This window comes from Onychostruthus taczanowskii, unplaced genomic scaffold (genome assembly GCF_017590055.1).
Source record: "Onychostruthus taczanowskii isolate IOZ18803 unplaced genomic scaffold, ASM1759005v1 scaffold82, whole genome shotgun sequence".
NCBI classification, from domain to species: domain Eukaryota; kingdom Metazoa; phylum Chordata; class Aves; order Passeriformes; family Passeridae; genus Onychostruthus; species Onychostruthus taczanowskii.
This window is the reverse complement of record NW_024506112.1, coordinates 3,687,342-3,715,011: the sequence shown is the minus strand read 5'-3', so window position 1 is coordinate 3,715,011 and position 27,670 is coordinate 3,687,342. Positions and strand designations below refer to the sequence as shown.

Genomic DNA, 27,670 nt, shown 5'->3' with positions numbered 1-27,670 from the left:
TGTGACAGCGGCTCCGAGGGGAAGCGGCGGCGGAGCCGTGCGGGGCGCGCCGGGGGCGCCGACAGGTACGGCGGGGCGGGCGGGGAGCGCCTCCGCACCCCCCTCCCGGAGCGCGGTGGTCGCACGGCGGGGCGGGCGGGGAGCACCTCCGCGCCCCCCTCCCGGAGCGCGGTGGTCGCGGCCCAACCGAGCGCCCCTCCCGGCGCGGCTGGGAGCGGCTGTACCACGGCAGCGGGAAGGGGGGTGGCGGCCGGCCGGGCCTCGGAGACGGAGCGCGCCCTCGCTCCGGCCGCTGCCCTCCTCGGAGGCGGTGACGGGGCGGCTCTCGTCTTGTCTCGCAGGCCCGCGGAGGCGGCGGCGGCAGCACCGGGCGAGCCCCAGCCATGGCCGACGTGAGTGCGGCTCCGCGGGGCGGGCGGGACGCGGGCGGTGGCTGCTGGCGGGGGTGGGGTCGGGGCTGCCGAGGCCGGGCCGGGCCGGGCCGGGCGGGTCGGGAGCTCCGGAGGTGCCCCGCCCGCTCCGAGCGGCCGCGAGTAACGCGCCGCCCGTCTCTGCCCGCAGGACCTGAAGCGGTTCCTGTACAAGAAGCTGCCGAGGTAACGCGGGGCCGTGCGGGGCGGGCGGCGGGGCCGTGCGGTGCCAGCCCGCTGCCTCGGGCAGGGACACTTCCCCTTCAGAGCCCCGTCAGCCTGGCCATGGGTAACTCCAGGGTGGGGGGTATCCGCAGCCGCCCTGGGAAACGGGATTCCAGCATTCCTATTTATTCCAGTATTCCTATTTCTTTCTAATATCTAACCTGAATTTCCCGGGTTTCAATTTGTACCCATTACTCCTTGTCCTGCCGCTGCAGTCCCTCTCCAGCTTCCCTGTAAAGCCCCTTCAGATAGCAGAAGGTTGCTGTGAGGTCTCCACCCAACCTTCCCTCTCCCGGCTGAACAGCCCCAACTCCCTCAGCCTGTCTTTGCAGGGGAAGTGCTCCAGCCCTCTTATCAGCTTCACGGCTTCCTCTGGACTTGCTCCAGCAGATCCATGTCCTTCTTACTATTGGGGCCACCAGACCTGTACTAAACAGAATAAATACTAAATTAATGAAGGCATCATTTTTTTTCAAATTTTCCCATTTCTTGCACATTTGTTCACACAAAAACCCCTTTCCTACTGTGTTTTTAAAATGGTGTCTCTTCTTCCTTTTTCAGTGTTGAAGGTCTTCATGCTATTGTAGTCTCAGATAGAGATGGTGTGCCTGTTATCAAAGGTAACTTCAGCTTCTCGCTGTGCTCTGCAGCTGAAATCCTGATTGAACAGCAGGGGGTGGAGAAGTACAGAAAAGTCTTCCTGGTTATGCAAAACACCCAAATATCCCAAGTGGTAGAATTAAATTGGACTTTAAATAATTAAAGTTCAGTAGTTGATTATGTTCGTCTTTAAATATATCCTTTTGTTTGTGCCCTCAGAGATAGTAGTCCATGGAAGTTTTTGTCCATGACAGGGGTTGGAGTGCAGTAAGTCCTTGGATCTTCAAGTCCCTCACAGGCTGATTGACACTAAGTAGTAGAGAGAGCTCAGCAGTGTTTTGTTGGCCTTTTTGGTACTGTAGTTTTTATGTTCTGCAGTCCTTGTTTCAGATGTTTTTGGCTTGTGAGTACAGTAGTTTAAGGATACAAAGATTCAAGTATTGCAGATTTATTTTGTTCGGTGCTTGGAGTATTGAAACACCCAGCAGGACGTGCACATCGTCACCTGTCTGCAGTCAAGTGACTGTGTGCCAGTAATGGGTTCAAAGGCTGGAATGGGTGCAATGGCACATGGAACCAAAGGGACATCAGCAAAGGCATCCTAAAGGAAAAGGATTAAATATTTCTTAGGTGTGCTAGCAAGGATGCTGGTGTAATGAGCTTTGATCATACAGAGAGCATTAAATTATTTCACAGCTTGTGAAAACAGTCTGGTGTTCCTGTGGGAGCACCTCAGAGAAGGATGCTGGTATAACGAGCTTTGATTATTTCACAGCTTGTGAAAACAGTCTGGTGTTCCTGTGGGAGCACCTCAGATGTCTTACATGTTTCTCTGCCTTTGGCAGAGCGCTGAGCTGGATGAGGGTTTGGGATGCAGTCAGAGACACCATGTAAAGATAAGGATTTTCTTGTTTTGTTCTAGTTGCCAATGATAATGCTCCAGAGCACGCACTGCGACCTGGCTTTTTGTCCACCTTTGCCCTTGCCACAGATCAGGGCAGTAAGTTAGGACTCTCCAAAAACAAAAGTATCATCTGCTATTACAATACCTACCAGGTGAGTAACCTCAGTGTGCCCTGTCCTTGAGCTGTTCCTGCATTACATTGAGCAAGAGAAAGAAGGTTGTTTAAGCTCTGCTTGATTTTCACTGGGCTGCTATTGAAGTCATTTTGGTTTATTTCTTACACAGATTAAATGGCTAAGACAAACTTTCACAGTATTTCTTAAACTTCTATTTCTCAAAACTTGAGATTTACTTGTTGACAATGGGAAAGTGTAGTAGTTCTGAATTTGCAGGAGGTGTTGCTCATATGGTCTTGCAAATCTTTTATGAAGGGTTTATGTACTCTTTTATAAACCATGTTTATAATTAGTGACACCTAACATTAATTAAAGCATATGCAGCCTACTTTGTAGCTAATCTTGCTGCCAGTATGGCTTTGAGGTAAGGATGCTTTGAAGTACCACTCACATGTTTCACAAATAAATTGATTATTTGTGTCCAATAGTCCATCATCTACTACATTTCTGCTCTTTCATGAGTTCTAGTGGTCCTGAGAGCTTTTAATTATGGCTGCAGTAAACTGACCAGCTGTTTAGCCTACAGTGTGTCCAGCTTGGTTTGGAAATTAGGTGGGTGGGTGAGTTAGTTTGCCCACATCAGTACGTTGCTTTGACTCTCTTGATGCTGCTAGCTTACTGTAGTGCCCACAGTTCCATTTCCCTGTTAATGGAAGAACAGATAGTCCTGCACAGGGAACAGTATTTTAGAACAGTAAACCTGCCTGCCCTCCTGTTTCCTATGGAGGGTGTGTTCTCCACAGTGTAATCTGCGGGGTCTGCAGCTGGGGTGGGCTTCTGGTGGACAGCACGCTGCAGAATGTGGAGGGAAATGCCAGGTTTTCCATCTGCAGCTCCCTGTACTGTAGTGTGAGTTCTGTTGGTGTTTATAACCACAAATCTTAAGAAACAGGTACACTGAAAAGTCACCTCTGTGGCTCTTGCTCCTGCTTGTCCTTTAAACTGAGGAGGCTGCTTGTTGCAGAAGGAGTTTATGTGGAAAGAATTTATCAGAGCCCTGACATCCACGGTGTGTTAGCTGCTGGCTGAGCACTTCTCTCTCCTTGCAGGTGGTGCAGTTCAATCGCTTACCTTTGGTAGTGAGTTTCATTGCAAGCAGCAATGCCAACACAGGTATGTCTACACTTTTGTTTTAAAGATTGCAGTATTTTAAGGCCCAGGTATTTTAATAATTGAAAATAAATTCCCTGAATTCACTTCAAGCTGTGTTAACTTTGTTCCTGCTGTGAATTTTGTCAGCGTATTGTGAAAAGTGAGAAGGAAAAGGTGTGAGTGAAAATTGACAGATTTAGGTGGCTTGCTGGAGTTGTTACTCTTCTAGAAGCATGTTTCTCCTGTGATTAACCCTGCCCACGCTGCATGGGCAGTACTGTGCTGTACAAGGCAGCTCTTGGGTCTCTTTCTGTCAGTCAAGTTAACATTCTGCAGGAACATGTGCAGATTTGGCTTGAGTTCTGTGGGGTGGGGAAGTCCTTCAGCCAGGCCCTATCCTTGCTGCTGAGGACATGGCTAATGAATGTGAGCAGAAGGGATTTAGTTGTGGTACAGCTTCTTGGGCCACAGTAGCGATGGAAGTGGCAAGGCAGTAGTGGGGGACAGTTGTGCTGCGCTGGGCGCCTCTTTTAGTGCCAGGGACTGTAGACACCCTGCCTGGGGGTGCTGCCCCCTGTTCACAGGAGAGTGAGTAGCTCACATGAAACATTTCAGGCTTGGAAAAACACTGCCTGTGACTTGGGACGGGGAGGGAGCTGTGGGCTTTGGAGGGAGGCTTCTCGGTGATGTTCTTTGATGGAATATTCTGTCTCTTCTCTCTTTCCAGGGCTGATTGTAAGTTTGGAGAAGGAGCTCACGCCCCTGTTTGAAGAACTGAGGCAGGTTGTGGAAGTTTCTTAACCCAATGGTATAGCCAGAGTGCAGCATTCCTCTGCAGCCCAGTGGACAGAAAGATTCAATAATCATCAGTCAAATAACACGTCTCCGAAGAAATACCACAGCTCCTTAGTGTACTAAGAGTAAATTGTACATAGTACTGAATCTGAAATGATCTACTAGTGTGTTGTAGGTGGATGTTACTTTAGGCCGTGCTTCTTGTATTGTGCAGTACTGGAGAGCCCACCAAAATAGCTCCCATGGAGTTTAGCTCAGCCGGCCGAGCCAGGTCGGCGCGATGCCCTTGGCTCAAAGGAGCGACCCCCGGATCTCTTTACAGGGCACCAGGCACGTGGCAGGGTGTGTCTGTCCTCAGGCTGGCCACCACTGCGTGTGGGAAGGCACATCAGGTGGGGCCAGTGAGCAGAGGCGTGCTTGGAGGCATTGTGAGAGCAGGAACGTTAGCGGTGATGTGTCGGTACAGTCGGTCGGGATCCCAGCTTGCTTACACGGGGTGCACTTTGGCAAGGGAGTGCTACTAATCTGGATGCTGGCTGCATCCTGCTTCCACTAGGAAGAAAGCTGTTTCTATGGAAGCTATTGCTGTAGGGGTTTTCATGATGCCTAGCTAAAAGCACCCAAACAATGTCTCACTTCTTCATGGGGTTTTTTTGTGTAATATGGTTGTGAAGATCTCATGTCTCATAGTCTTTGTGTGGGTTCATCACTGGTGACACTCTCAGCTTATTTACCCTTAGGTTTTCTTAAGTAAATAAATATAAATAAAATACAGTATTTTTAAATGACAGAGCCTGGTCCACTCTTCTGTTGCACTGTAATACCCCACAGCACATCTGCTTGTCTCTAGAGAGAACAGGTCTCTTAATTGTTTGTAAATGTCCAAAATCCATGAATTTGTACACTGAAAACTGACTGGTGTGTCTCAGTTGGGCAGTAAGGATACCAAGTCCCGGGGCAGTGCAGAGATCTGTTGCTGGGGGTCAAGCCTGGGCTCTTAGCCCCCCTCTTGCTCCCTCCCAAGTCCCCTTGTGACACCTGCCAAGCACTGCAGGCCTGGGGGACAGCTCTGGGCAGCTCTGAGCCCCAGGCTGGCAAAGGGCACGCCATGGCCCCGTGTTCACACCTCATCAACCTGTGGTGCAACAGGCAGGGTGGGGGAACAGTGGTGCTGGAAATGACAGCTGCAGTTCCTGGCTCAAAAAGATTGTCGGTCAACCCTTTTCCATTTAAACTAAGCTGCAATGGGACTTTGGTTGCCGGTCTTACAGAAGCAGCGGGAAGGCGTGTGTGTTTCTGGCAAAATGTGTTTGTGCTCCAGCAAAGGCCTCCCCTTGCTGTTTGCTTCTGCTCAGCCCATCTGTCTGTGACGGCTCCCAAGGCCACCCAAGTGCCATTTCTTTCACTGGCTTCAGTTTGTGACACCATGTGCTTGTTTCCAGTGTTTTGTGAAGCAGCCTGCTGCTGTGAAAAAGGGAAGGCTATGTTTGTGGTTTCCCCACAAGCTCCATTTCCAAGCCATGTTCACAGGACAGTGATGTGCTGGAGAGTATCATCTCTCTCTTCCCCTTATGCTGCCTCTCTCTCACAGAAACTCAGCAAAGGTTTTTAACTAAATGGGAGATGCCAGTTTCTTAAAGCTTCATTAAGGGAAAAAGGAGGACAAAGCTTTAACAATACAGTACAGGAATATAAAAGACCTGCGGTAGTTTTATAATGACATTTTATTCAGAAAACAGTCTATATAAAAATATTTACCAATACTTTTAATTTCTAAGTTGAAATAAAATGCTATTTATATGTCCAAATCTAGATTTTCTTTCTTCTTCCAATGTGCTTTTGCCTTCCTCTTCTGCACTCTTCTCCCAGGAAAGGCAAACCCCTTCTGCATGAGCAATACCAAACACAGACTGCAGCGTGGCATAGCAGGAGAGGTTGGCAGGTGCTGTTTCAGCATAAATTTGATTGTTATGCAGGGAGAGAGGATCTCCCCCCTCTGCCCAGCCCTCGAGGAGGCACAGAATTGCTCAGGGTATCTTGCAGCTGGGTCAGTCTGGTCTTGAGCCTCTTCAGTGCATCAAACTGCTTCCAAAATACAACATCTATTTAGAGTACAGCACCAACATCATGGGGTTCCACTTCTTGTCTCTCTAGTGAGCCACAACGCTGTTAAATGTGTGTCCTATGAGTGCCAGGAAGCAGATACTGTTTCTCAAAACCATGGTTTGTATACAAGTGTGCTTACATGGTGCAGCTCACCATTACCTACAGGTGCTGACTGAAACAAACATTCCCTTGTAGCCATCCCTGTGGTATAAAGCTAAACCATATAAAAATTTGTTTGACCTGAACTAGGTGTCGGACATCTGTCACTTTGAAAAGGGCCTTGAAATACTACTCTCTGGATTACAATATAGATGCTATTTACAAAATGTAATTCTGTCATTTTTCTTCAGGTTTAAAGCCTAAACAGGTAATAAAAAGATATTTAATGTTTCCAGAAAGGACCTGTTTTAAATAAAAGGTTCAAGGTTACAGAACATGATACTGATGCTTACTTGTGATGCAGCTTGCAATAAATTAATGAGTGCTCTGAATAACCCCAAAAGTTTTGAACAGTGACCACTTCTGTGATTAGGTGGCAGTGTTTGAATTCAGTGCGTTGCAGGCATACGCCACACATATCAAACCCACACTCTGGTTCTGCAGCCGTCCCCTGCACGACTCGGCAGCCGCAGAGCACCCAGAGCCGCAGGATCCCGTGTGTGCAGAGCTGGGTGGCCTCTGTGAGGGGGCACAGACAGCGCTGGGGACGTGAGGCTGCCCTCTGGTAAGGAATGCCTTCCCCGTGGAGAGAGGCGGCTGCTGCCAGCGGAGCGGGAGCGCTGGCACACAGCTAGGAGCTGAGGGCGGCACCGCGCTCCTCCAGCTGCTTCCGTATCTGTGACTGGAACAGAAGGACAGCCCATTACTGCTTGTCTGCCTGCGTGGGGGTGTGGGTGACCACAACCCACCCAATTCCTGGTATCTTTTTAGGAAGTAGTGCTTTCAAGCCTTTACACTGTCTCCTCATTTCTGCCATCATGACCCAGGACATGTGGTCTGGGCTGGTGGATGATCCATATTGTTTACCAAGCATATATAATGACATCCTTAGAGATGGAAGTAATTTTTTCTTACTAATGAGCATGCCTGTAAAAGTGCAGCCCAGAAATGCTGAAGTGGGTTTCCAGGCAGATGCATTGTGCCCCTGTGCATGGCACTGATGAGGCCACACCTCGACTGTTGTGTCCAGTTTTGGGCACCCCAGTTCAGGAAGGTGCCTGATTCCAGAAAAGGGCAGTGGAGGGGAAGGGACTAGATCATAAGTGAGGAGCAGCTGATGGAGCTGGGGGTGTTTAGCCTGGGGAAAAGGAGGTTCTGGGGTGACCTTATCATTCCCTGAAAGGAGGGGGTAGCTGCTGGGGGTTGGTCTCTTCTCCCAGGCAACCAGTGACAGGATGAGAGGACAGAGCCTCAGTCTGTGCCAGGGGAGGTTTAGCCTGGACATCAGGAGGAATTTCTTCACAGAAGGGGTTGTTAGACATTGGAATGGGCTGCCCAGGAAGGTGGTGGAGTCACCATCCCTGAAGGTGTTTAAGAAAAGAGAGGATGTGGCTGTGGCACGGTCTAGTTGACAAGATTGTGACTGATCAAAGGTTGGACTTGACGACCTCGGAGGTCCTTTCCAACCTAACTGATTCTGTGATTATGTGAAAACTGCCCATTCCAATCCAGCCTGGCAGCCAGAGCAAGCACTGCCTTGCGGGAGGAGCTGAGAGCTGTAGCACTTGTGTGCCCAGCCCTGGGGCTGTACTGGCAGTAGCAGTGCTGCTGCCTGGGGTGCCCTGCAGCAGCACACATCACCTTACCAGTTTCCACCGCAGGATTTTAATCCACTCGTCAGCTTCTATCCCAGTTTTGGCACACAGGTAGTATGTCCTTAGTGGGAACACTAAACTGTAAGTAAACAAAGCTTTCTTAAGTTGCTAGAACAACTGGCAGCTCTCCCCAAAACTGAGCCCAGCCGGCTGGTGCCAACAGCTGCTGAGACAGAGCAGGACAGGGAGGCTGTGCTCCCCTTCAGCCACCAGGAGGGAGGGTAACCAAGAATGGGTGACAGCCATTTGCAGCCCAGGGTCCTTAAGGACAAGGACCTTTCTAAGGATAAAGGACCCACATTTGGGGACAGAAGAGGTTACCATGCGACCTGTATCAGTGTCTGACCCCAAGATCCATGAGTCTAGGTGATGATTATAGGTGCTTACAGAATTAGAAATGCCCACTACACATGGGCCCACTTTTTGCCAGGAGTAATTTGGCAAAGCCATGCAGGACTGACAGAGATTGTCTGACAGAAACAGACTTGTGAGTTAGAGGATGAGAAGGGTCACAACCACCAAAGGGCCTTTCAGAAGCACACATTGTTTATCATTCCCCTTGTTCCAGCAACATGGAGAAAATCTTGCAACCTACCAGAAACAATTGACTCTTTCCTGGGAATAGTCAAATTGCACAGCTGAGCATTCAGTTAAGTCAAGTGCTCGAATTGGTTCCGTAGCCTTGAAGAGAAAATGTTTTTAAAATGTGGACACATGAAAACAGAAAATAAAGTTATCTCAGTTCATCTTCAGTGCATCTAGACATTTACAGGCACCTCCACAGGTTTTTCCAGGCATAGTTACAATGGCTGTAACACCATAAGCACAAACCAGCAAGCACAATAACATCAGTGGTATGATGCAAAGTGAGTTTAACATGAAAAAACCAGGACAGTTCACATCTGGACAAGCAACAGAGGAGATCTCTGCTGCAGGAATGTTTGAGCTACATGGAGTGTGCTGAGGGTTTGGCTGATGCCATGTAATGTGACTGACACAGCAGCAAACCTGGTACCACTTTCAGCTAAGGTTTACAGAGAAAAAGCATATATAAGACAAAGGTCTTATCAGTCTAGCCAGCTGTTGGAGATTTAATTAATTCCTAAGTGCCTTAAAAGGACGAAGCTGGGTAAGGAGAAATGTAGAAGCAAAGTCAAAGTAGTGCTTGCAGCAGGAGTGATAGGTCTGGCTGCCTGAGAAGCATGTGTGCACAAGCACACACACAAATATATATGTGTATCAAAGTTTCTTTGGGCAAGCTCAGGTGCAGGGACCTAGGTTGTGTATAACAGCAACCCACATCTCTTAGGAGTTTCACACTCCCTAGGTGTGAGAGACCTTCCTCCACTTGTTTCAGCCTCACACTGTTAAGGCCTCAGAAGAGGCAGCTTTATTGCTTTCTGCCCAAACACCCTTAGCTGTTTCCATGGTCCTCCGTCAGGTGTGTGGAGGTATCTGTTGCTTTCTCATCTTCCCTTAATATTTTTGCTGCCTCAGTGGCTGCTAGCAATACCCTACATTAGAAGAAAGCCCCTTGGGCTGTGGTGAGATCCCAAATGCTGTCCCAGGGTCAGCTGCAGACTGCTCACACGTAGGTCCCTCAGCCCCACAGCAACAACAGGAGTGCCAGGAGACACTGGAGCTGCTGCCTGGAAGGAGGTTTTAGTCCTGACAAACACAGGAGTTCTTCTTGCCTGGCAAGTCACTAATGGAGCGCGGCTCTTTGAAATGCTGTCCTGAAAACTTAATTCAAGTTGTCTTGAACTGAAATGAAAACTGATGGAAAGCCCTGAAAAAATGTAACTGTTTAGAAATGGTAATATTTGGTGAGAGAAGGCTCTTGTGTCTGCTCTGTGTAAAAATCTGTTAGAGGCTTGAAAAAGGGCTTGGCAGAGGTGAACAGTTTGGCTGTGTTTATGAAGGAACCTCAAACAAAGGCATTGTTAGGGCAAAGAAACTCCAGATGTGTTCCTTATCTTTACTCAGACCAAGACAGAAATGGAGCAGTAACTGTAAGGATGCTGCAGATTAATCTTTGTCAGAAGAAATTTTAAATTAATGGTTTTCCATGTATGCTGTGAGTCCACTTGAAATAAAAGGATGAAATCAAAGAATGCAAAGGATAACACTACTATTTTTAGAACTATTTTAGCAGCACACTCTGTCAGGCTGTGTCTAAACTACAAATAAAGATTGTGTTGTGCTGGTAGCTTAAAATCCACTTAACAAAGCAAAACAAAAATGTATTCTAGGCCAGGTTGGGCAGGGCTTGGGACAGCCTGATCTAGTGGAAGGTGTCTCTGCCTGTGGTGGAGAGCTTGGAAGAAGAAGATCTTTGAGATCCCCTCCAACCGAAACTATTCCATGATTCTGTGTAAAAAATTCCTGTAAACTCTATCCAGTAGCTAAGACTGGCAGAGTACAGTAAACATTTTCCAGCTGAAAACTTGCTTTCTCTTGTTGAAGTCATCAGCAAAACTGACTTTACCTGACAGGTTTGACCCCTCTGACAGTTTGGGAAGCTTTAGCTTGGAAAGCTGTGATACAGATGTGAAAACCAGAGACACAAGAAGGCTGCAGCTGCCTGTGTAGATGTTTAAAAGGTAGAATTGGTGTTTGCTACTTACTGTCTGGTCTTTGAAGTACTTCAGTTCATTCCTATGCAGTGTAAACCACCTTGTTTTCCAGCTCTGAAAGATCAAGCACGAGTGGTAACTGTCTTGGGAGAGTTTAGTCTAAAACTTCTTAGGAAAGAAAAACTTTCAAAGCTGCTGCCTTGCCCTGGTTTACAGTTGTGCTTTGTTATTGCTCAAAATACAAATTGTTCCTCTCTGCAGGGAAATACAGGTGGAGCAATTTCAGCTCCATGTTGGTTTTAGCTTATGTGGGTAATCAGAGTGGAAGCAACAAATAAGAGTTTTCCTTACCTTGACTATTTTGCCTTGTTTTACCAAATATCCTTCTTTGGTACCAAGCTGTGAAATAAGAAAGGGATTGGTGTTAGAGGCTGAGCTCTGCTTCTGTGTCCCATGTCCCCCTCTTTGCCTACATCGGGAAGATGGCTCAGTTCTTTGGGAAGCTCCCCACAGACACTTGCCCACACTTCCATGCTCCCCCTGGGCAGATGCAGTCACCTTGGGGTGAACATGGAGCTGTGCTGGCCCTGGAGGCAGCCCCCAGGCTGTGCCCCCTCAGGGAGCTCTGCCCTGCCCCTTCCCAGTCAAACACAGCAAAATGAAGCTGCAGCTACAGCTATAAATGAAGCTGCAGCTACAACTATAAATGAAGCTGCAGCTACAGCTATAAATGAAGCTGGATGGTTGCCCCTGTAGGTGTTGTGACCAGCAGCACATGGGGTTCCACTGGCAGTGGAATTATCCCCAGAAAAGGCTCCTCAAAAGCAGCCAGGGGAAAGTGTTGTTTTACTGAGCTGTTCCCTTCTCTCAACCAGGCTCATGCTTGACAGGAAAAACCTGTTATGTTCAATGTGCTTTGAAAAATTGGGTTTGAACTGTTTCTCGGGCATCATGAGTGACACTTGGACCTTACGACTTCTTAGATACTGAAATTCTCTGTAGGGACCTGGCTGTGAGACCTCTGAAAATCAAAATCTTGCCAACTTACCGCTTGTTCTTGAAAAAAATATTACCTTTTTATTGGTGGTGTGTGGAAGTCAAGCTTCTTTGGAGGTTAAAGTGTAACTTGGTGATGAAGGGTTGGTTGTGAGACACATCAGAAGTGGTTCTTTTTGCAACTTCATTAACCCACATTAACATAACTCTTCCTCTTCCCCCCCCCAAAATACTGTATGTAATTAAAATAGCTTCCTCTCTGTTCAGAGCAAAATGTTCTGGAGAAACCACCTGTCTCACTTAGACATGAGTTACAAGGGATTTAGGGACTCTAATTGCTGTTCAAGTGAATCATTGGCCCTAATGATTTTGTGTGTGTATGCATTTTTTTTTTTAAATTCATGATAATTTTAATAATGATAAATTATTCTAAAAGATAACATGAGAATGAAAATCTTTCACGTATTCTTTGTTTGGATAGTCAGACTCACCCAGGTCAGCTGCAGACAATGTTTTTCCAGGGACAGCATTGAAGTGACAACAGTTATAAAAGCCTTTGTTTGCCATGGGCTTGTACTGAGCAAGTCTGTATTTGTTTTGCCTTGTTTGGCAGAGACTTCCTGTGTTTACAAACCCGTAAAGGGATTAATAACCAGTCCTACTCCATAGCTCACTCCAACAACCATGCTAGACTCAGGCCAGGAGCACCCCTCCCAGCAGAGCACAACTTACTGAGGGAGCATTTGGGACAAGGTCACTTTCTGTCCTCCCCGTCTGCATTGCAGTGTGCACTCGGACAGACTCATAAATGGAAGGCTCCTCCACTTGCCGTGGGTAGGGATGCTTCAATACAATTAAAGTTCCTGGAGAGAAAAGAGCAGGAGTAACTCATCTGGCAAGTCCAGCTTAGGAAATAACTTGTCAGTAGCTACATCTCTGGTTAATTTCATCTTTTCCCTAAAATCAAAAAGGCAGCTGTGAAAACTGTAAATAGATGGTACCTTTTCAAAACCTTTACCCTTGCAAATGCTTGCATGAAATCTCTTGACTTATTAAATTGCTTTCCTGCCCAAGAGGCTGGCTTGGAGAGTAGGCAGGATGCTAAAACAGATAGGAGGCCACAAGAGTCATTGGGTTTGCCAACATGCCACTAGCTGGTGCTTAAATCACCTAATCTGTCAGAGCTCTGGCTACAGGCTTCCTAACAGCAAACCCACATCACCATCGCCCTCAACTGTTTTTACCACAGCTCTTCCCAGCCAAACCTTTCACTATAGCCATTCTTCTTTTTCTCCACGTAAGGTTGTGTTTATTGCATGTTCCCTGAAAAAAAACCTGCATTCTCAATAGTGAATGTATTGTACTTTTCAAAACAGTGAAGAACATCCTTGAAATAGTATCTGCTCCACCCTCTAACTCCATTCTTTAAAAATAATGTCACAGCATACCAAATGCTGCTCCATCTGCATTTTATGCTGCTATTGCAGCTCTTAAAGAGGAGGGATGCTAGAACTGGTAACAACTTGAACTTGAAACCTACAGATGTATGAGTAATTGAAAAGTATTCTGTAATGGGAAGGGCTAAAAAGAGAAGTGGAAAAATTGTATCTGAAGTAACGAGCAGAAATCTGTTTGCAGGCACAGGGGGTGTATGCAAATGTGATCTATTCAACTTGCTGTAGGTGGAAAGTCAGCATTGGTTTATTTCTATCTGGCCTTGCAGAAAAATTATGTTTTACCATTTAAAATAAAATTGAGAACAGCTCCATCACCATTCCAGAGAAACTACTTCTGAGCTGTTGCATAGAATCGGGGTATCATCATCTGTACACCATGGATAAAAAGCTCCCTTGCAGAAATGGAAGGACTAATATAACACTTTATACAGTATTTGTTTTCTAATAAGTCCTCTGTGGACTTTTTTTTTTTTTTTTTTTTTTTTGCCTCCACAAAGACAGTTGTACAGAATAATCTGGTAATTATACACAGCATCTAACAAAAGTTGCACTGTAGCAAGATTATTCTGCCATGTCTGCATCTGCTGATGCTTGGATTGGAGTTGACTGAGCCACTACCTCAGTTTTGACAAAGCATGGTTGTGACCCAGGAGAAATTTGACACCTGTATCTGAAGGAATATTGCCTGAGTGTTAGTTCTCTCTTCCCCTTTACTGTTTTCCATGGTATGGTAAGGTGGAAGGTTTCTTTACATGATATTCAATTTTTTTTTTTTTAATTTTGTAGCACATTTGACTTAGAGGTTTCACGGAGCCGGTAGAATCTGATTAGGAAACCTTAAGGTGGCAAGTGTAGATCTCATCCACAGAGATCAGATAAAACCAATGTCTTGCTTATTAGTGTCTGTAACACATGCAGTGAAGGAGGAAGGAATGGGGAAATACAAGTTTTGTCATCTGAAATCTTTACAGAGATAGGCCTGTGGGTGCATGCCTGATTTCCCAGGAAAAATAGCTCACTGGCACAGAGCATACATGTGGGAGCTCTGTGTTTGAACCACTCTTGAAAGCAATTTTAAAAGAGAGTGTTTTGAAAGATACAAGTGCCATGTTGAGTGTACAAGTGCATTTTTCTTGGGGAAAGAAACTGGCAAAGGAGCCCTTGAATTTAATGTTTGGGTTAGCAGAGTACTGGTGCAAACTTAGTGTGTGACAAGTTACAGTTATTGCATGTGCCAACTATCATTTAACTGGGCTCTTCAATACATAATTAGTACTGCCCTGAGTTATTTGCATACACTTGCCACTGAGGATACTGAAGTTTTTGGCATTAACTTGTACTGACATGTCTTCAATTCTTACACTTGAAGCTAAACATAAAACTGACATTGCCATGATAATATCCAGTTTGTTTCTCCAAGGATTCTAGCCTGATGGTGTTCAATTCACTTGTAGGAATCAAGTTTAATATTTTGACCCTTTAATTCAGTCAGCACATTGGTTGTTAGAGAAACTTGTGCTTTTCTCTCTCCTCTTAAAAGCAAGAAAAATCACTGTGATGGCAGATGGCATCAGCATGGTGATGGTACTGCAGGCAGAACAGGAGAGCTGGTTAAAAACACATTCCCTACAGGAAAGAGGAGCATAACACTGTAGCCTCCTTCCTTGGACAAAGAATAGTGAGATGAAACCATTTCAAGTCACTTTTCCATTTATTCTTATTGGGGGATTTCAGCTTCACAGATGAATATTTATTTCCTCACTAACACTGTGCTTTGGTTTTGCTGGTTTTGAGAATGTTCTAATCCTCGAATTTTCTAATTTTGAAATCCTTCTTCCTCTGAGAAATTGAAAGGAGCTCATAGCCCTGGTTAGCAAAAGCCCAATAAGTTTATGTGTAGTTTATCTTCAAAGAACTTGAAAGATTTTTTTTTAAGTGGAATTTGCTTAGATACAAATACAAATGTGAATTTATGAACACTTTAGCAGAAGATCTATTTGCTAGCACAACAGAAGCTCTTTTTAGTTAGATCTTTGTGAAGCATGGCTACAAATGTGTTCATACACACAATATGGCTCTCCTTACCTGTTTCACTTCCAATTAAAGGCTGGTTTGCAAAATGCATGACCAATTCCTTCAAGCTAGAAAATTCATTAAATCCAAACTTGAATGAAGTTCCTGTGTGCTCTACATGGAAGTGTTTCACAGAATCTTTTCCCCTAAAACAAAAGAGGAGAATTTGTCAAGAAGTAAATGCCAAAGGCATTTGGCACATACAATCCTTAAATAGCATTAAATAGCACACTACAGGGACCCAGATCATGGGCTGCCAATCACTGTCTTAGTAGGAATAGTACTGCCATCACTGTCTCTCACTGTGTTGTGATTTTCAACAGAGCTGAAAATCAGATTTTAATTGCTGACTTACAGATATGAGATGATGAAAGCCTAGAAAGGCCAAGTTGGTTCATTTAACTCTTGCATCAACAGAAATACTCACAGAAAAGATTTCAAGCCTTCTGCCTAAATAGGATGAAATCCTTTCACTTACTGGACTTCAGCCTTGAGGCGTGTACTAAGTATGTGTCTTGCTTTTCAAGTAGCATCCCAATCTCGCTGAAAATGTCTTCTGTTTCCCCTGGAAAATGGCCTGTCTGTGTTTTGCACCCAAACAGGGGTTTAATAACCTGATTTTAAATGCCAAGGGCTTTAGAATTTGTTTGCTTTGTCTCTGTATTTGGATGATTGGTTCCACTAGGATGGGCACTGACAAACAAGAACCAGGGTCCTGTCCTGTAAGGGAAGTAACAGCTTTTGTTTATGAAACCTGATGGCGTTTAGAGAAGTGTGCAAGGTCTCACTTCCTGGGTAGGCAATTATTTTCACTTCAAAAGACAGTGAAGCACTTATTGCAAATATTTCTTCAGTGAAAAAGTTACTTTCTTTAATGTTACTACCACCCAAAACAAACTGTCTGAGGAAAAACTTACACAGTAAATATACTGGAAAAGTGCTGTGAAAAAAATTAATTAGAGCATCTCTTTCACTGTTTATTGCCACTTCCAAATAGGATAATGGTTTCAAACTGGTATTTAAATATGTATCTTTGAACAGTATCTATGTTATTGCAGAAGACAGAAGAAGAAGGCTTCTATGGGCCTCCCACATGTTTTGTGCTACAGTCAGCTGGGGCACAAAAGCCAGGTGCAAATGCTCAATGCCAGGGAAGAGCTGCTGCGACTCTGCTGCAGTTACAGGCGTTTCCATCTTTTTGTTTAATTTCTCAAGACAGTGTTGCAATGAGAGCAAATTGTACTCTGCTTCCTCCTTCCTTTTCAAACTGGCTAATGTAGCTGGGGGAGGAGATTTCAGGCAATATGGGACCTCTCTTCCTACAGCTGTCAATAAAAACCTCAAGGGATGGCTAAGCATTTTTTCCTTGAAAAACCCCAAGCTATAATCATGACCAAAGTTCCTTGTGAGGCTGAGGTAGAAAATGAAGTAAAAGCTACAAAAGATGTTTTAGGACAGAAGGAAAATAACAGCTAGAATTGCTGAAGTTATCCTTTCTACAGAAATGTATCAGAACAAAATTGAATTACTTATTCTACAATTAAGTTTTCATATTAGTCAAAAAACTGCAAGAAAACATAACATTAACCAGTAGAAAAATTGTAAAATATTTTAAAATGAAAATCAGTATTCAAAGGCGATGTACCATCAGAAACAACAGAAACTAACAGAACAGAATAAAAACCCAAACTTCAGACTGGGCTATTCAGTTCATATACTAATGCAGTAAGTAATTCTCACTACATGAAGAGCTGAACAAGAGATTGGAATGGGGCCAAAATAGACTTTTGTAGGTCTTCCAAGGCTAGAATCTGTCCAAGCAGCAAATTTATTTTCATTAACTAACACTTCTGTTTTCTGTTAAAAGACCTATTTAAATTTTGGGTTATTACAAGAAGTTGTTTCCTGAATGCCCTTTAAAACTACCTTCAAGATGCATATATAATTTTTTAATTGGCTGAGGTTGTTATCTCAAATAATGCTTAACAACTTAAAGTAAAAAAATATTAACCAGAAAAACAATGATCCACTTAATTTTTTTTTTTTTTTTTTTTTTTTTTTTTTTTTTTTTTTTTTTTTTTTTTAAGGAAAGCTATTGCTTATAAATGCCACTATTCTTTTTGGCAACACTTGCACTAAATTCAGTCATTGCTACTCTGAATACTCATTTCGTAACAGCATCTTCAGATGTGTTGGGCACCCTGTGTAGAAATGGCTGCCTATAGTGGTAATAATTTCAACACACTTGCTCCTCGATCTTCTGCCAGAAATGGGTGAAACACCTTACTGTTGCCTTTCCTGAGGAACAGGGTATGTGCAAATCAGACTTTCCTCAGTTCCCAAGCAACTATTTTTCCAAATTGTAACAGCTCCTGGTACTGAATATGCAGAAAGCCACAATCTCAAGGGCATATGCTGTGCTCCTGCCAGGGTTGGAAATAACCAGCAGCATTACACAGATCAAAGTGACTTTAGAAAGTTACTGTGATTCAGCTGAGTTGTGGTCACAAATTGTCCAGAGACTCAGTTTGCAGCAGGAATGAGCTTGCATGCACCAGTTTAAAATTTTTGGTCTAGAGGCTGCTTTTATCACACAGCTGCCAAAGGTTACAAACATTTTTAGGGCTGGTTACCTCCACCCAGCAAACGTGCAGGGACTACCTTATGTGTCTAATGCACGTGTCCTTCGGTTTCCTCACTAAAATGTTGTGGCTTCTCTCCTTCTGGGAGATTCTTAAATGTGATTCCATAGTGAAGCAAGCAGGCCCTGCTTCCTCTGCTCTGCATTGGGTGTATCCTGAACAGTTGTGTCCTAGATTGCTGCAATCGACTTCAAGGCTCTGGCACTGATCACTCACAAGGTGCTTTTCAATTTAGTCACGGAGACCTGGCTAAGACTGAACCTTAGCACAGAAGGGAGGAGTAAAACCAGCCAAACACTGGATCATCCTTCAGAGGCGATCGTTCCTATACAGGGGTTCAGAAACTAGTAAGATTAGCACCCGTTAGATCTTTGCTACTGTCCTCGTCATAAAACCTTTCTACTCCCACCAGCTGGTTCTTAAGCTCTTTTAACTGACGTGCAGATTTTTTATCATGCAGACTGAAAATTTACAGCCATTCTAAAGAATTATGTTTTCCACCAATAAGATTAATTAATAATTTGGAAAAATGAGAGCAATTGTCAAATCCAATCAATTTTTTTTTTTCCTCTAGCAAAATGTCATTCAGTGGGATTACACCAATAGAAATATAATTCAAAATAGTTTTAGCCCTAGGGGGGAAAAAACCAAAAATACCTGTAATGCATGGGACATTCAAACATGGAAGTAAGTGCAGTATTAGATTAGTTCACCCTGTCCATAGCCTACCTTACAGAGAGGGAGTACAAATCTTCCCTTTCATTACTCTTCCTCAAAAGATAGCTCCCGTCCTGCCCGTTGGAGAGCAGCAGCGCTTCCGCCGCGTGCCGGGTGAGGTTGTCGTGGTACCACCTGGGGAGACACAAGGGGTTAAAGCATCCTTCACTCCGCTCTTGACTGGCTGATGCTGCTTTTTGGAGCAGGGTTAGAAAAAGCAGTGCTAGTTTTGAGTGCTACAATTTTGAGTTACCACCCTCCTCACAGGCACTCACAGTTTACACAGACCTGTGTCCCTTGCAGTGGCCTGCAAAACCTTTTGACACGGTCAAAAAACTATTTCTCATTAACACAAAGCTGTGCACGAACAGCTGACTGTTTTGCTGGATCTAAAAACACTGCAAATTCTGCTTGCATGAGCAACAAATTACCCAGGTCTGGGCTGACAAGATGAGAGCAGTTTTGGGGGTTATACAGAATCCTTTGTCTATTTTCAGAAGCTGCACTTCCTGACATATGTATGTTCTTTGGTACACATCCTCTTCTGGGCAAACAGGCAGCGCTGAAACTCCTCATAAACTTTGAATTTCCCTCAATTCGTCTTCACTGCCAAGATCTGCAATTAAACATGCTTCCTAAGCTTAGAATTAAAGGGATCAAAATTAACTGACAAAATTTCAGTGGAAATTAAGATAGCTTGCTATTGTTTCCTCTTGGCCAGGTATGATCTGAGCAACAAAGGAAAAAATCTAAACATGGTTTCAGTTTATCTTCAGTGAAAATTAACTTCATTTTTATGAACAAGTTTTGCAAGGACTTTAAAGGAAAAAAAACAAAAAAACAAAAAAACAACTCTGTAAAGAAGTCCAGGAAATGTAGTTTATGGGTTTGTTTCCATTCAGAATGTTCCACAATGGAAACACCCAATTTTTTACAAGAGACAGGGATCTCACTAGAAATGAGCCTGAGACTTAACACAAAAAGCTGGAGCTGTAAAAGGTTGGAGCTGAAATCCTGCAAGGCACGTGATAATTACCACTCCCTTTTAAATGCCTGTAGCATTGGGAGCAAAGCCTGTCACTGCTTCAGCCAAAGAAACACAGTTTCACTGAAAGCAGAAATGCCAGGGCAGCACTTTCCACAACTTGTATCGCGGCGGTCTTCGAAATGAAACCAGGTGTAACTGTATCCTCCCTCTCCTTAGCTGTTCATCCCAAGTTTCCACCAAACTTGGCACCTCACACAAAGCTTTAACTCTGAATTTGGACTGCTGCCTATTTGAAAGGCCAGCTGGCTGATGAATTGCTTTATGAGAGACTCCAGACTGTTAAGCCAGAGGAAGAGAAGATCCATGTGAAACTCAATACAGGCAGGGCATTGCTGTTTTGGCTCTAGAATATGGTCCATCTACACTGTAGAATAAAATAATGAATATTTAAAGAGTCAAAGTGTCATCCTCTGGAACACCTGTTAGCCAAAATCCGCTTTGGGATTAACTGCCCAAGTAAGGAACAGGCAAAGGTCAGATCATTCCCGATGTGGGGAGCATGGAACCAGCATGGGCAGACCTGCAGCTGAGAGTGCAGCACTGTGTTTTGGGGGGGATTTTGTAACACTGTTTGGCTCACTTCTGTGCAAAAGAAGCACATGTTGAGAAAATCTGTGAGTGGTCATTGTCATGAAGGAGGCAGATTTAGTTTGAGGTTGCTCATAACTGTGTTGTTACCTTATTTCCCAAAAAAAAAACCCTCTTTCACTAAACTTTTGAAAGAGAAGTCACTGAAGTTTAAGAAATGCTGTGTTTAAATCCACACTCTTTGCACATAAAAGACCTGTGGCTAATGAAATGTTACTACTACTACTACAAAAAAAAAAAAAAAAAAAAAAAAAAAAAAAAAAAAGCCAGCCAGAAACCAACAACAAAACCCTTAATTGGGAAAATAATGTTGTTTGAAAGTGCACTTCTAAAACTTTGCTGACAAGGCTGTACCAGTTTCTTGCCTAAATATGCTGTCTCAGACAAAAATCCCTGAAATGTTACTATGTTCCTCTTGTTCAGCTCAAAAAAATAGAAGTGGATGGGAGACAGTAATGCAGATCTTGGTGTCAAAGGGACTGTTACACACAGTTTTGGGGTTTTTCTCTTCCTGACCATGACAGATGGTTTGATCAGATTACTTTGATATTCCACTGTGAAAATGGTCACAAAAACTTCGTTCCAATTGCATAAACACAGGTAAAATATTAAAATGCTGAAGAAAATTTAGAATTTGCATCACGGACCACCAGGAAGGTAAACAAATACACACCTATGCAGCCTGCTCTCACAATCAAGCCTGAGCTGACAGTACACATAGAAATCACCAGGACTAAAAATAAACCCAAACAGCCCTGTGCTTAGGCACTACTAGGTATACTTCAGGTAAATTTAAGTGTTTTTCAGAGGGAAAATCCTTCTATTTATCTGTCTCAGGAAAAGACTTTTAAGCAGTTCTTTGAAATTGGCAGGAAAATCAAGATGGGAGTTATGGCTTATTTGGCAAAACTGTAAAAGGCAGTCCACCTTCAGCTGAAGTTTAGGTTGTCTTCTGAATTACACCTGGAGCAGGAAATTGTTGATACAAAACACAATACTGTATCTACTTTCATGCCATCTTAAAATGAGGCATTAAGGAAATTAAAATGCTTTACAAACACCCATCTCACTGAAGCCCCCAGGAAGTCCTTCATAAAGCTGAATTGTCTTAAGTCTTCTGTTTTGCACATAGTGGATAATGTTGGATAATCAGAATGTTTCTGAAGGTCCCTCCAAAAGTCATCTTTATAGAGTCTTGTATTCACTACAAAACAAGTCCAGAGTACTTTGACACCTTTCAGACTGCAAACCATCAGTAGTGTAAAAATTGCCTCAGGTTCTTGACTGAGATTTCTCTGAGAAACCCAAGAAGAAAGACAGATGAAATTCCTTCCTTGCTTCAAACTCACTTCTGGCTGTCCTTGGCCTTGTACACCCTCCCAATATTATACATACTTCTGGGAGGTTTCTCTTTTCTAATTATTTCATTTCTTCTATTAAAAAAAAAGTGTGGTCAACTTTTTGGGGTTCCCTTTCTACAATCTGACTAGCAATCTCATGCTCAGAGTTTACAGCTGCTGTCATTTATCCATTCTTGTTACTTTGACTTCGTCCTAAATTACATTAAATCTCTTTATCCCATCCATGTAAGCATGCTTGTGTTGTCAGTGTGGTTGAATGGCCATGCCATGCTTCCTGCTCTTTGGAATGGCCAGTGAAGGCGTGTCTGAGGATGGACAAGAACAGCCAGTGAGATCACTTTTGCTACCCTTTGAAAAAGAAACCATTTTCAGACATCAGCCTGTTCTTTAGGTCACAGTGCATCGGTGATGGCACAGAGGAAGGACTTCACTGTTGGCTTTTACAGGAAGGAGAAGAAAATGAGACACCCAGTGCCCCAGAATGCCCAAACTCATCAGAGCACACAGCCTTGCCCTGAAGATCTGTCCCTCCAGTCACCAGCGGTGTTTCCCCATGGAATGAGCTGGTGGCTGCTGTAGTGCAAGCTGTGACTGTGCTGGCCAGCTCTGCTCCTGCAGCTGTGCCAGTCATCACAACTCCAGAACAGGATGCAGTCACGTTAAAATCTCTTCTTGGGAACATCTCTTTGTAGTTAATGCAGCAACTAGAGCTACCTACACCATGGTGAAGATCAGGAATATGTTACAGCAAAGTCTGCAGTGGGAAACTCCCTCTTCAGGTTAGAACATCATCCTCAAAATGTTCATTCATTCTTTAGCAACCCAAGCTGTTCTAATGAAAAATGTTAATGAAACTTCATTTCTGTGTCCCCTGAAGATGAGTACCCTTAGGTATGGCATCTGTAATTTCTGATAATGCTGTTTTCAAAGAAATCACGTGGATATTTTGCAAAAAAATCTGCCTGTGAAATAGGAGCTGCTGAATAAACTTGTAGCTGGCATCAGGTGGATAAACTTTAACAATAACAGAATACACAAGCAACACAAACACTCATCCGTGAAAGGGTGAATGCTGAGTGACTTGCATAATTCTCTTCTGAGCCATTTTTATGTGAAAACTGTGTAACATTCAGCAGGAACACTTGCTTTTCTTCCTCACAAAAATGAAAGACAGTAGCACCAGAAGAGAGCACAGCTGGAAGTTCTGGCTGCTATTTGGCATGTTTGGAGTGATAACTCTGCAGTATACCGAGCTACCAGATAAATGTAGTAGGCAGAGGTCACACTTGGTTTTTGTGTCCTTATCAGATGTTCTCAGACAGGTGTAGCCTGGACAGAACTAGAAACCTTGTGCATGTTTGGCTTGCTTTTGTGAAAAAGTCAGGCAGTTTTAAGTTCTTTCTGCAAAGCAAGAAGGAGATTCTTGGTGTGCCGCTGGGAAAGCTGTGCTCTCTTCCCAGAAGCTCCCTCCCCTGCTGCAGCAGGGGCAATGTGCTGGTGCCATGGGGTGGGTGGAAGGCACTCGGCTCTCTGAGCTGCAGGAGCCAAGCAGGAACACAGCAAGTCTAAGTCATCTCTTGTCCACCTCTGAAAGGTAGCAACGACCCAGATTACAGGGAAGATGGGCCACATGTGCTCCCAGTAGGACTTCACTCCCATAGTGCTCACAGCAGTTATTTACCCTCAGTTAGTTGACTGGATTTTTTGTTGTTTGTTTGTGGGGGGTTTTTTTGTGGTGGTAGACGTTGGCAAGTTTTGTTTTTTATCATTTTGTTTGTTTGTTTGCTTGTTTTTAATTAAATATATCTTCTACCACGAGGAGTTGAATTTGCTCACACTTTGAAACTATATTCTAGCCTCAAAGATGTATTCCCTCTCTTAGGTTAAAGCAGTAGTCCACAGTACTGCTCGATGGAGTGCATGGGAAAGCACTGACTTATCTCCTCTGGCTGGATGCAATGCTCTCCACATGCCTGTGCTCCAAAAATGACTGTAAAACTAACTCACTAATTCTCTATTTTTGGCACTCTGTATTTCAGCAACTTCCAGCTCTTATCTGTCAAGTTTAGTAGCTTGGGATTTTTAATTATTTTTTTTTTCCTAATATCACACCCTAGAAGCATTGCCCATCAAATGAAAATTGCAAAAGGGTTTTCTGCACCTCACATCACTAAAAGTGGAGTTTTGGCCATGTTTTCAATGGTGCATGAGTTGACAGAGCTCTAGAGAATCTCCAAAAGGGCAAGAATGCTGAGACAGAAGTTACAGGAGTCAGGCAACCAAACTGCTTGGTATTTGTAGGACATCCTTTCAAGGTGTTACAATGAAATTCACAAAGCTGTGTAAAGTACTTTGCTGGAATACAAGGAAGCCATTATATTGGGGGGGGGGGGGGGGGGGGAATAATTTTAAAATAGAAATAAGAGGAAATAACATCATTGTATCCAGTCTTAAGGTTTGTCTTCTAACTGTAGACTTTCACTAGTTCAGCTTCTGCTTTTCACTTCCATCTTTTCTCCCCCTTCTTTCATCTGCCTTCATTCTGATTTTCACCCATAATTTGGCCCACTTTCTAGTCACTTTAATTTTTATCTTCCTTAAATTAGAAAACAGAGATGAAAAAATTCTTATGACCATTTACCCTCTTCCAATCAAACATGTTCCTCAGTTTCACAATTTTATTATCACCTGATTTAGGCCTGTGGCTTAATTTATCTTCTGTCACTAAAACTAAGTATGGAATGTATTGACCAGCCTTACAAATATCATCTGTCATGGTGTTGTCAGACCTGAAAGGGCATTAAGTTTGGACTGTAGAAGGAAAAAGGGCTATAAAAATTTGTTTCCTCTTGCCCTGCACCTTTCACTTTCAACAGACAAACAGTGTCACCCAGACTATGCTGTACTGGGATGCAAAGTGTGCTTCCAGAGGCGCCTGCAGTTACTGGGATGACGGGATACTCCACATTCTCGCCTCTTGCGCAAAGAGCCGCGCAGCGGAATTCCCCAGCCCCGCGCTGTACGTGCTCAGCCACAGGAGCTCCGCGCTGCAGCTTCTGGCTGTGCTTCAGCTCTAACAGCAACGAAGGCAACTGGAAAATGGACTGACTCCAGCAATAACCAAAGTGGCCTTCAGAGAAGAATCCCATTGTCAGCTTCCTTTTCCTTTTAAGCCAAGGTGCTTATGTCTCTTTTGGCGAACTTCAGTGGTTCCTTTTAAACATTTTGGTAGATTTAGGGACAAAGCTAATGGGTGAGGCAACAAGTTTCTAACAACATGTTCTGCTTTTGGCCTTCCTTTTCGTTAAGCATTAGGTCCACCTATACACACGTCAATGCAACGAAGCTGACAGTAATCTGAATTTTCCCTACATTGCTGATAAGTTTCCATTCTGCTGAGCAGCTAACCTGGTAAACTACGAGCACATCCCAGTACTCAGCCTTTTCTCTTAAGAGTAAAGTCCTTCCCATTTCACACTTCTTTAAACCTTATCCAACTTCTTTGATTTTTGTACCAGAAAGCAGAAGCCTTAAAAGAAACTGCTTCAAATTCCACCCCAAAGATATGTGAATGTTGAAGCTGCTTCTCATTTGAATGACCATTGTCTCTGTTGGACACACGCTCCTCACCAGAACTGGGTCTCTGTTGTGCTGGATACTGCATCAGCTGTCAGGGGAACTCTGCACTGTGAGAGGAGGGGACTAAGTTTAGGATGGAAAACCCTTGTGATGACTGAAAATTTCATTGCATGGTCTGGAGAGTGATACACCTACTTGTGACAGCTGAAAAAGCACTTACATTAAGAGATCTTTCAGATTATGCCACAAGAATGTCTGCTGCATGAGTTCTTTTGCATCTTTAGGCAAAAAAAAAAGGAGGAGAAAAGTGGCTTCAGTACTAGCTGAAAAGAAAGGGCCTTGTTTAATTATTTGAAGGGATTCTTTACCTGGCATTGCTTATTCAACTTTAATGCATTCAACTCAACACACTTCCCTGAAGGAGATGCTGAGTGTTCTGTGAAAGGGTGAAAAGTTTAGGTTTTCCATTGAAGTGGAGGTAAAATAAAGAAGGTACAGCTTTAAAAATGCATATTTGTAGCCCTCTAATTTCTACTCTTTCCTTCTTCTGGATACCATATTAAGTACCACATCAAGCTGTATTTCTACAGGACTATTTATGAGGATGAACTCCTTGCTGTTTATAGGCACATGTTTCTGGCATATATTAACTCAGACCACGTTGTGGAAATAAGTAAAAGTCTGGTAATTGGGAATCATGCTTCCCACAACAGCTGCAACTAATTTTTCTTTCCTTCTTCCCTGTATACTGTGTTTTAGGATGAGCCCCATCTTACAGATGTAAAAAAAAGTATAAAATAGCTACTCTGGGTACCACTGTAAAGTGACTTTACTGAATTTCATACCTGTTAGGTGCTTCAGTTATCAGGCATTTCATTAAAAGGTTCTTTTAAATATGGGAAAGTAGCACCAGTGTGGAGCTAGAATTTCCAAGCTACTTTGTTGCACTCCAGTTTGTTCATTAAGTGAACGAATTGCAAAAATAAGCAATGAATTGGTCTGAATCCACAAGCACTCGGGAAGCAAAACACCCGTACTTTTCTCATCAGTCCTTTTTGAGTGCAGAGCTGACACCAGAGCCTTTCTGCTTTGTCAGAATGATCACTGGCCTTTCTTCTGCTCTGCCTCGCCTTTGCCCTGCTGCCACTGATCCCACCCTGCCCGTGCCCACCCGTGCTGCTCCTCCAGCCCGTGCTTCTCCCTGCCCACGGCAATGCTGCCGGTGACAGAGTGACCCAAGCTTTCCTCCTGCAAAAACCAAAAGTAACTGGCAGAAAAAAATGGGCGAGTCGCATAAGACCGGGAACAAGGTCTGTTGCAACCTTCAGCCTTCCTTTTTGCTCCTGGGCTTTGGCTTTTCGGTGAGCACGATGTCCTCCTCGCAGTGGCTGTGAATTGTCTGCCGCTGTCCCTCCTGAAGCCCCAGGCACATTTGGGAATCCTGCTGCCGTCAGGCAAGGACAGCAGCTCTCCAGACCAGAGCCCAGGCCAAGCTACAGGGCGGCAGCTGAAGGGATGGCACGGGCAGGGCAGGGATCTGAGGGCAGGGATCTGAGGGCAGGGATCTGAGGGCAGGTGTGGGTTTGGTGCTCCCTGCAAACGCCGGGAAGCGGCACAGCACACCCTGGGCTCTATCCCATGGCGATGGCTTCAAGGCCACAGAGGTTCTCTGAGGGAAGGCGCACCCCTGCCACCAGCTCCCCGCTACATTGGAACCGTGTGCCTGCGCTCTCGGTTTTCTGACCATTCTTTATTTCTGCCGCTGCCCGGTGCCAGCCCCTCACGCCCACCCCCGGGACGAGGCGCTGGGCCTCTGAGGGCGCACAGCGCGCACGGAGCGCCTCGGCGGGCTGGCTCAGACATCCTCATCCCTGCCTTCACCACCGACACCCAGCAGCTCCCTCCCCGCCAGCCCCTGGGGTGTCCCGGCAGGCCCAGGGCTGTCACCCAGGATGCCCGTGGCGCCGCTTACCCGAGCGCCATCAGCTCCCGCTCCAGCGGCGCGGCGGGACGCGGCTCCCGGAGCTGGGCCATGGTCCCGCGGCTGCTCCGCCGCCTCGGCGGGGCTGAGGAAGTGCGGGCCGGCACCTCCCCCGCTCCCCGGGCGCGGCCCGGCCCCTCCCGGCTCCTCCCGGCCCGGCCCGGCCCCCGCCGCCCCGGAGCGCCCCGGCCCGAGGTGAGAGCCCGGCGGTGCCCGGTGTGCCTCCCACACTGCCAGCGCCGTGGTTTATCGCCTGAATAATTCGTACCTCCCGTCGCTTTAACCTGTCCCTACCCAGAAGTTGGTATTCCAAAGCGTTTCGTTGTCCGCGCGTTTTTCTCCCGCACTCCATCAGTGAACGCCCCTCGCCTCTTCTGTGTCCGCCAAAGTGCTCAGGAGGAAATCTGTGGAGGTGAAATTTGTGGATTTTTCTGTAAGTGTCAGATGTTCAATCCTGTCCCCAGCCAGCCCCCGGAGCCCAGGGGGGCTGTGGCTTGCCCCTCCGAGCGCAGCTTTCCATGGCCGTGCCG

General features: G+C 44.9%; 2 protein-coding genes across 2 annotated transcripts; one reads left to right on the top strand and one right to left on the bottom strand.

The window, feature by feature from the left end:
* LAMTOR3 (late endosomal/lysosomal adaptor, MAPK and MTOR activator 3) lies at positions 1–4,992 on the top strand. Its single transcript, XM_041424509.1, has 7 exons — positions 1–65; positions 342–392; positions 562–596; positions 1,197–1,255; positions 2,158–2,291; positions 3,365–3,428; positions 4,135–4,992. Exons 2-7 carry the CDS (start codon positions 384–386, stop codon positions 4,206–4,208), a joined length of 375 nt encoding a protein of 124 aa, XP_041280443.1. The 5' UTR covers positions 1–65; positions 342–383; the 3' UTR covers positions 4,209–4,992.
* A 134-nt stretch (positions 4,993–5,126) lies between these two features.
* On the bottom strand, positions 5,127–27,208 carry DAPP1 (dual adaptor of phosphotyrosine and 3-phosphoinositides 1). The gene is made up of 9 exons (XM_041424508.1): positions 27,132–27,208; positions 18,596–18,718; positions 15,237–15,370; positions 12,427–12,557; positions 11,050–11,097; positions 10,750–10,812; positions 8,718–8,803; positions 8,114–8,201; positions 5,127–7,149 (listed from the first exon to the last, which is right to left on the bottom strand). The coding sequence occupies exons 1-9, from the start codon at positions 27,191–27,193 to the stop codon at positions 7,099–7,101; spliced, it is 786 nt and encodes a 261-aa protein (XP_041280442.1). The 5' UTR covers positions 27,194–27,208; the 3' UTR covers positions 5,127–7,098.
* Between the last annotated feature and the right edge of the window lie 462 nt (positions 27,209–27,670).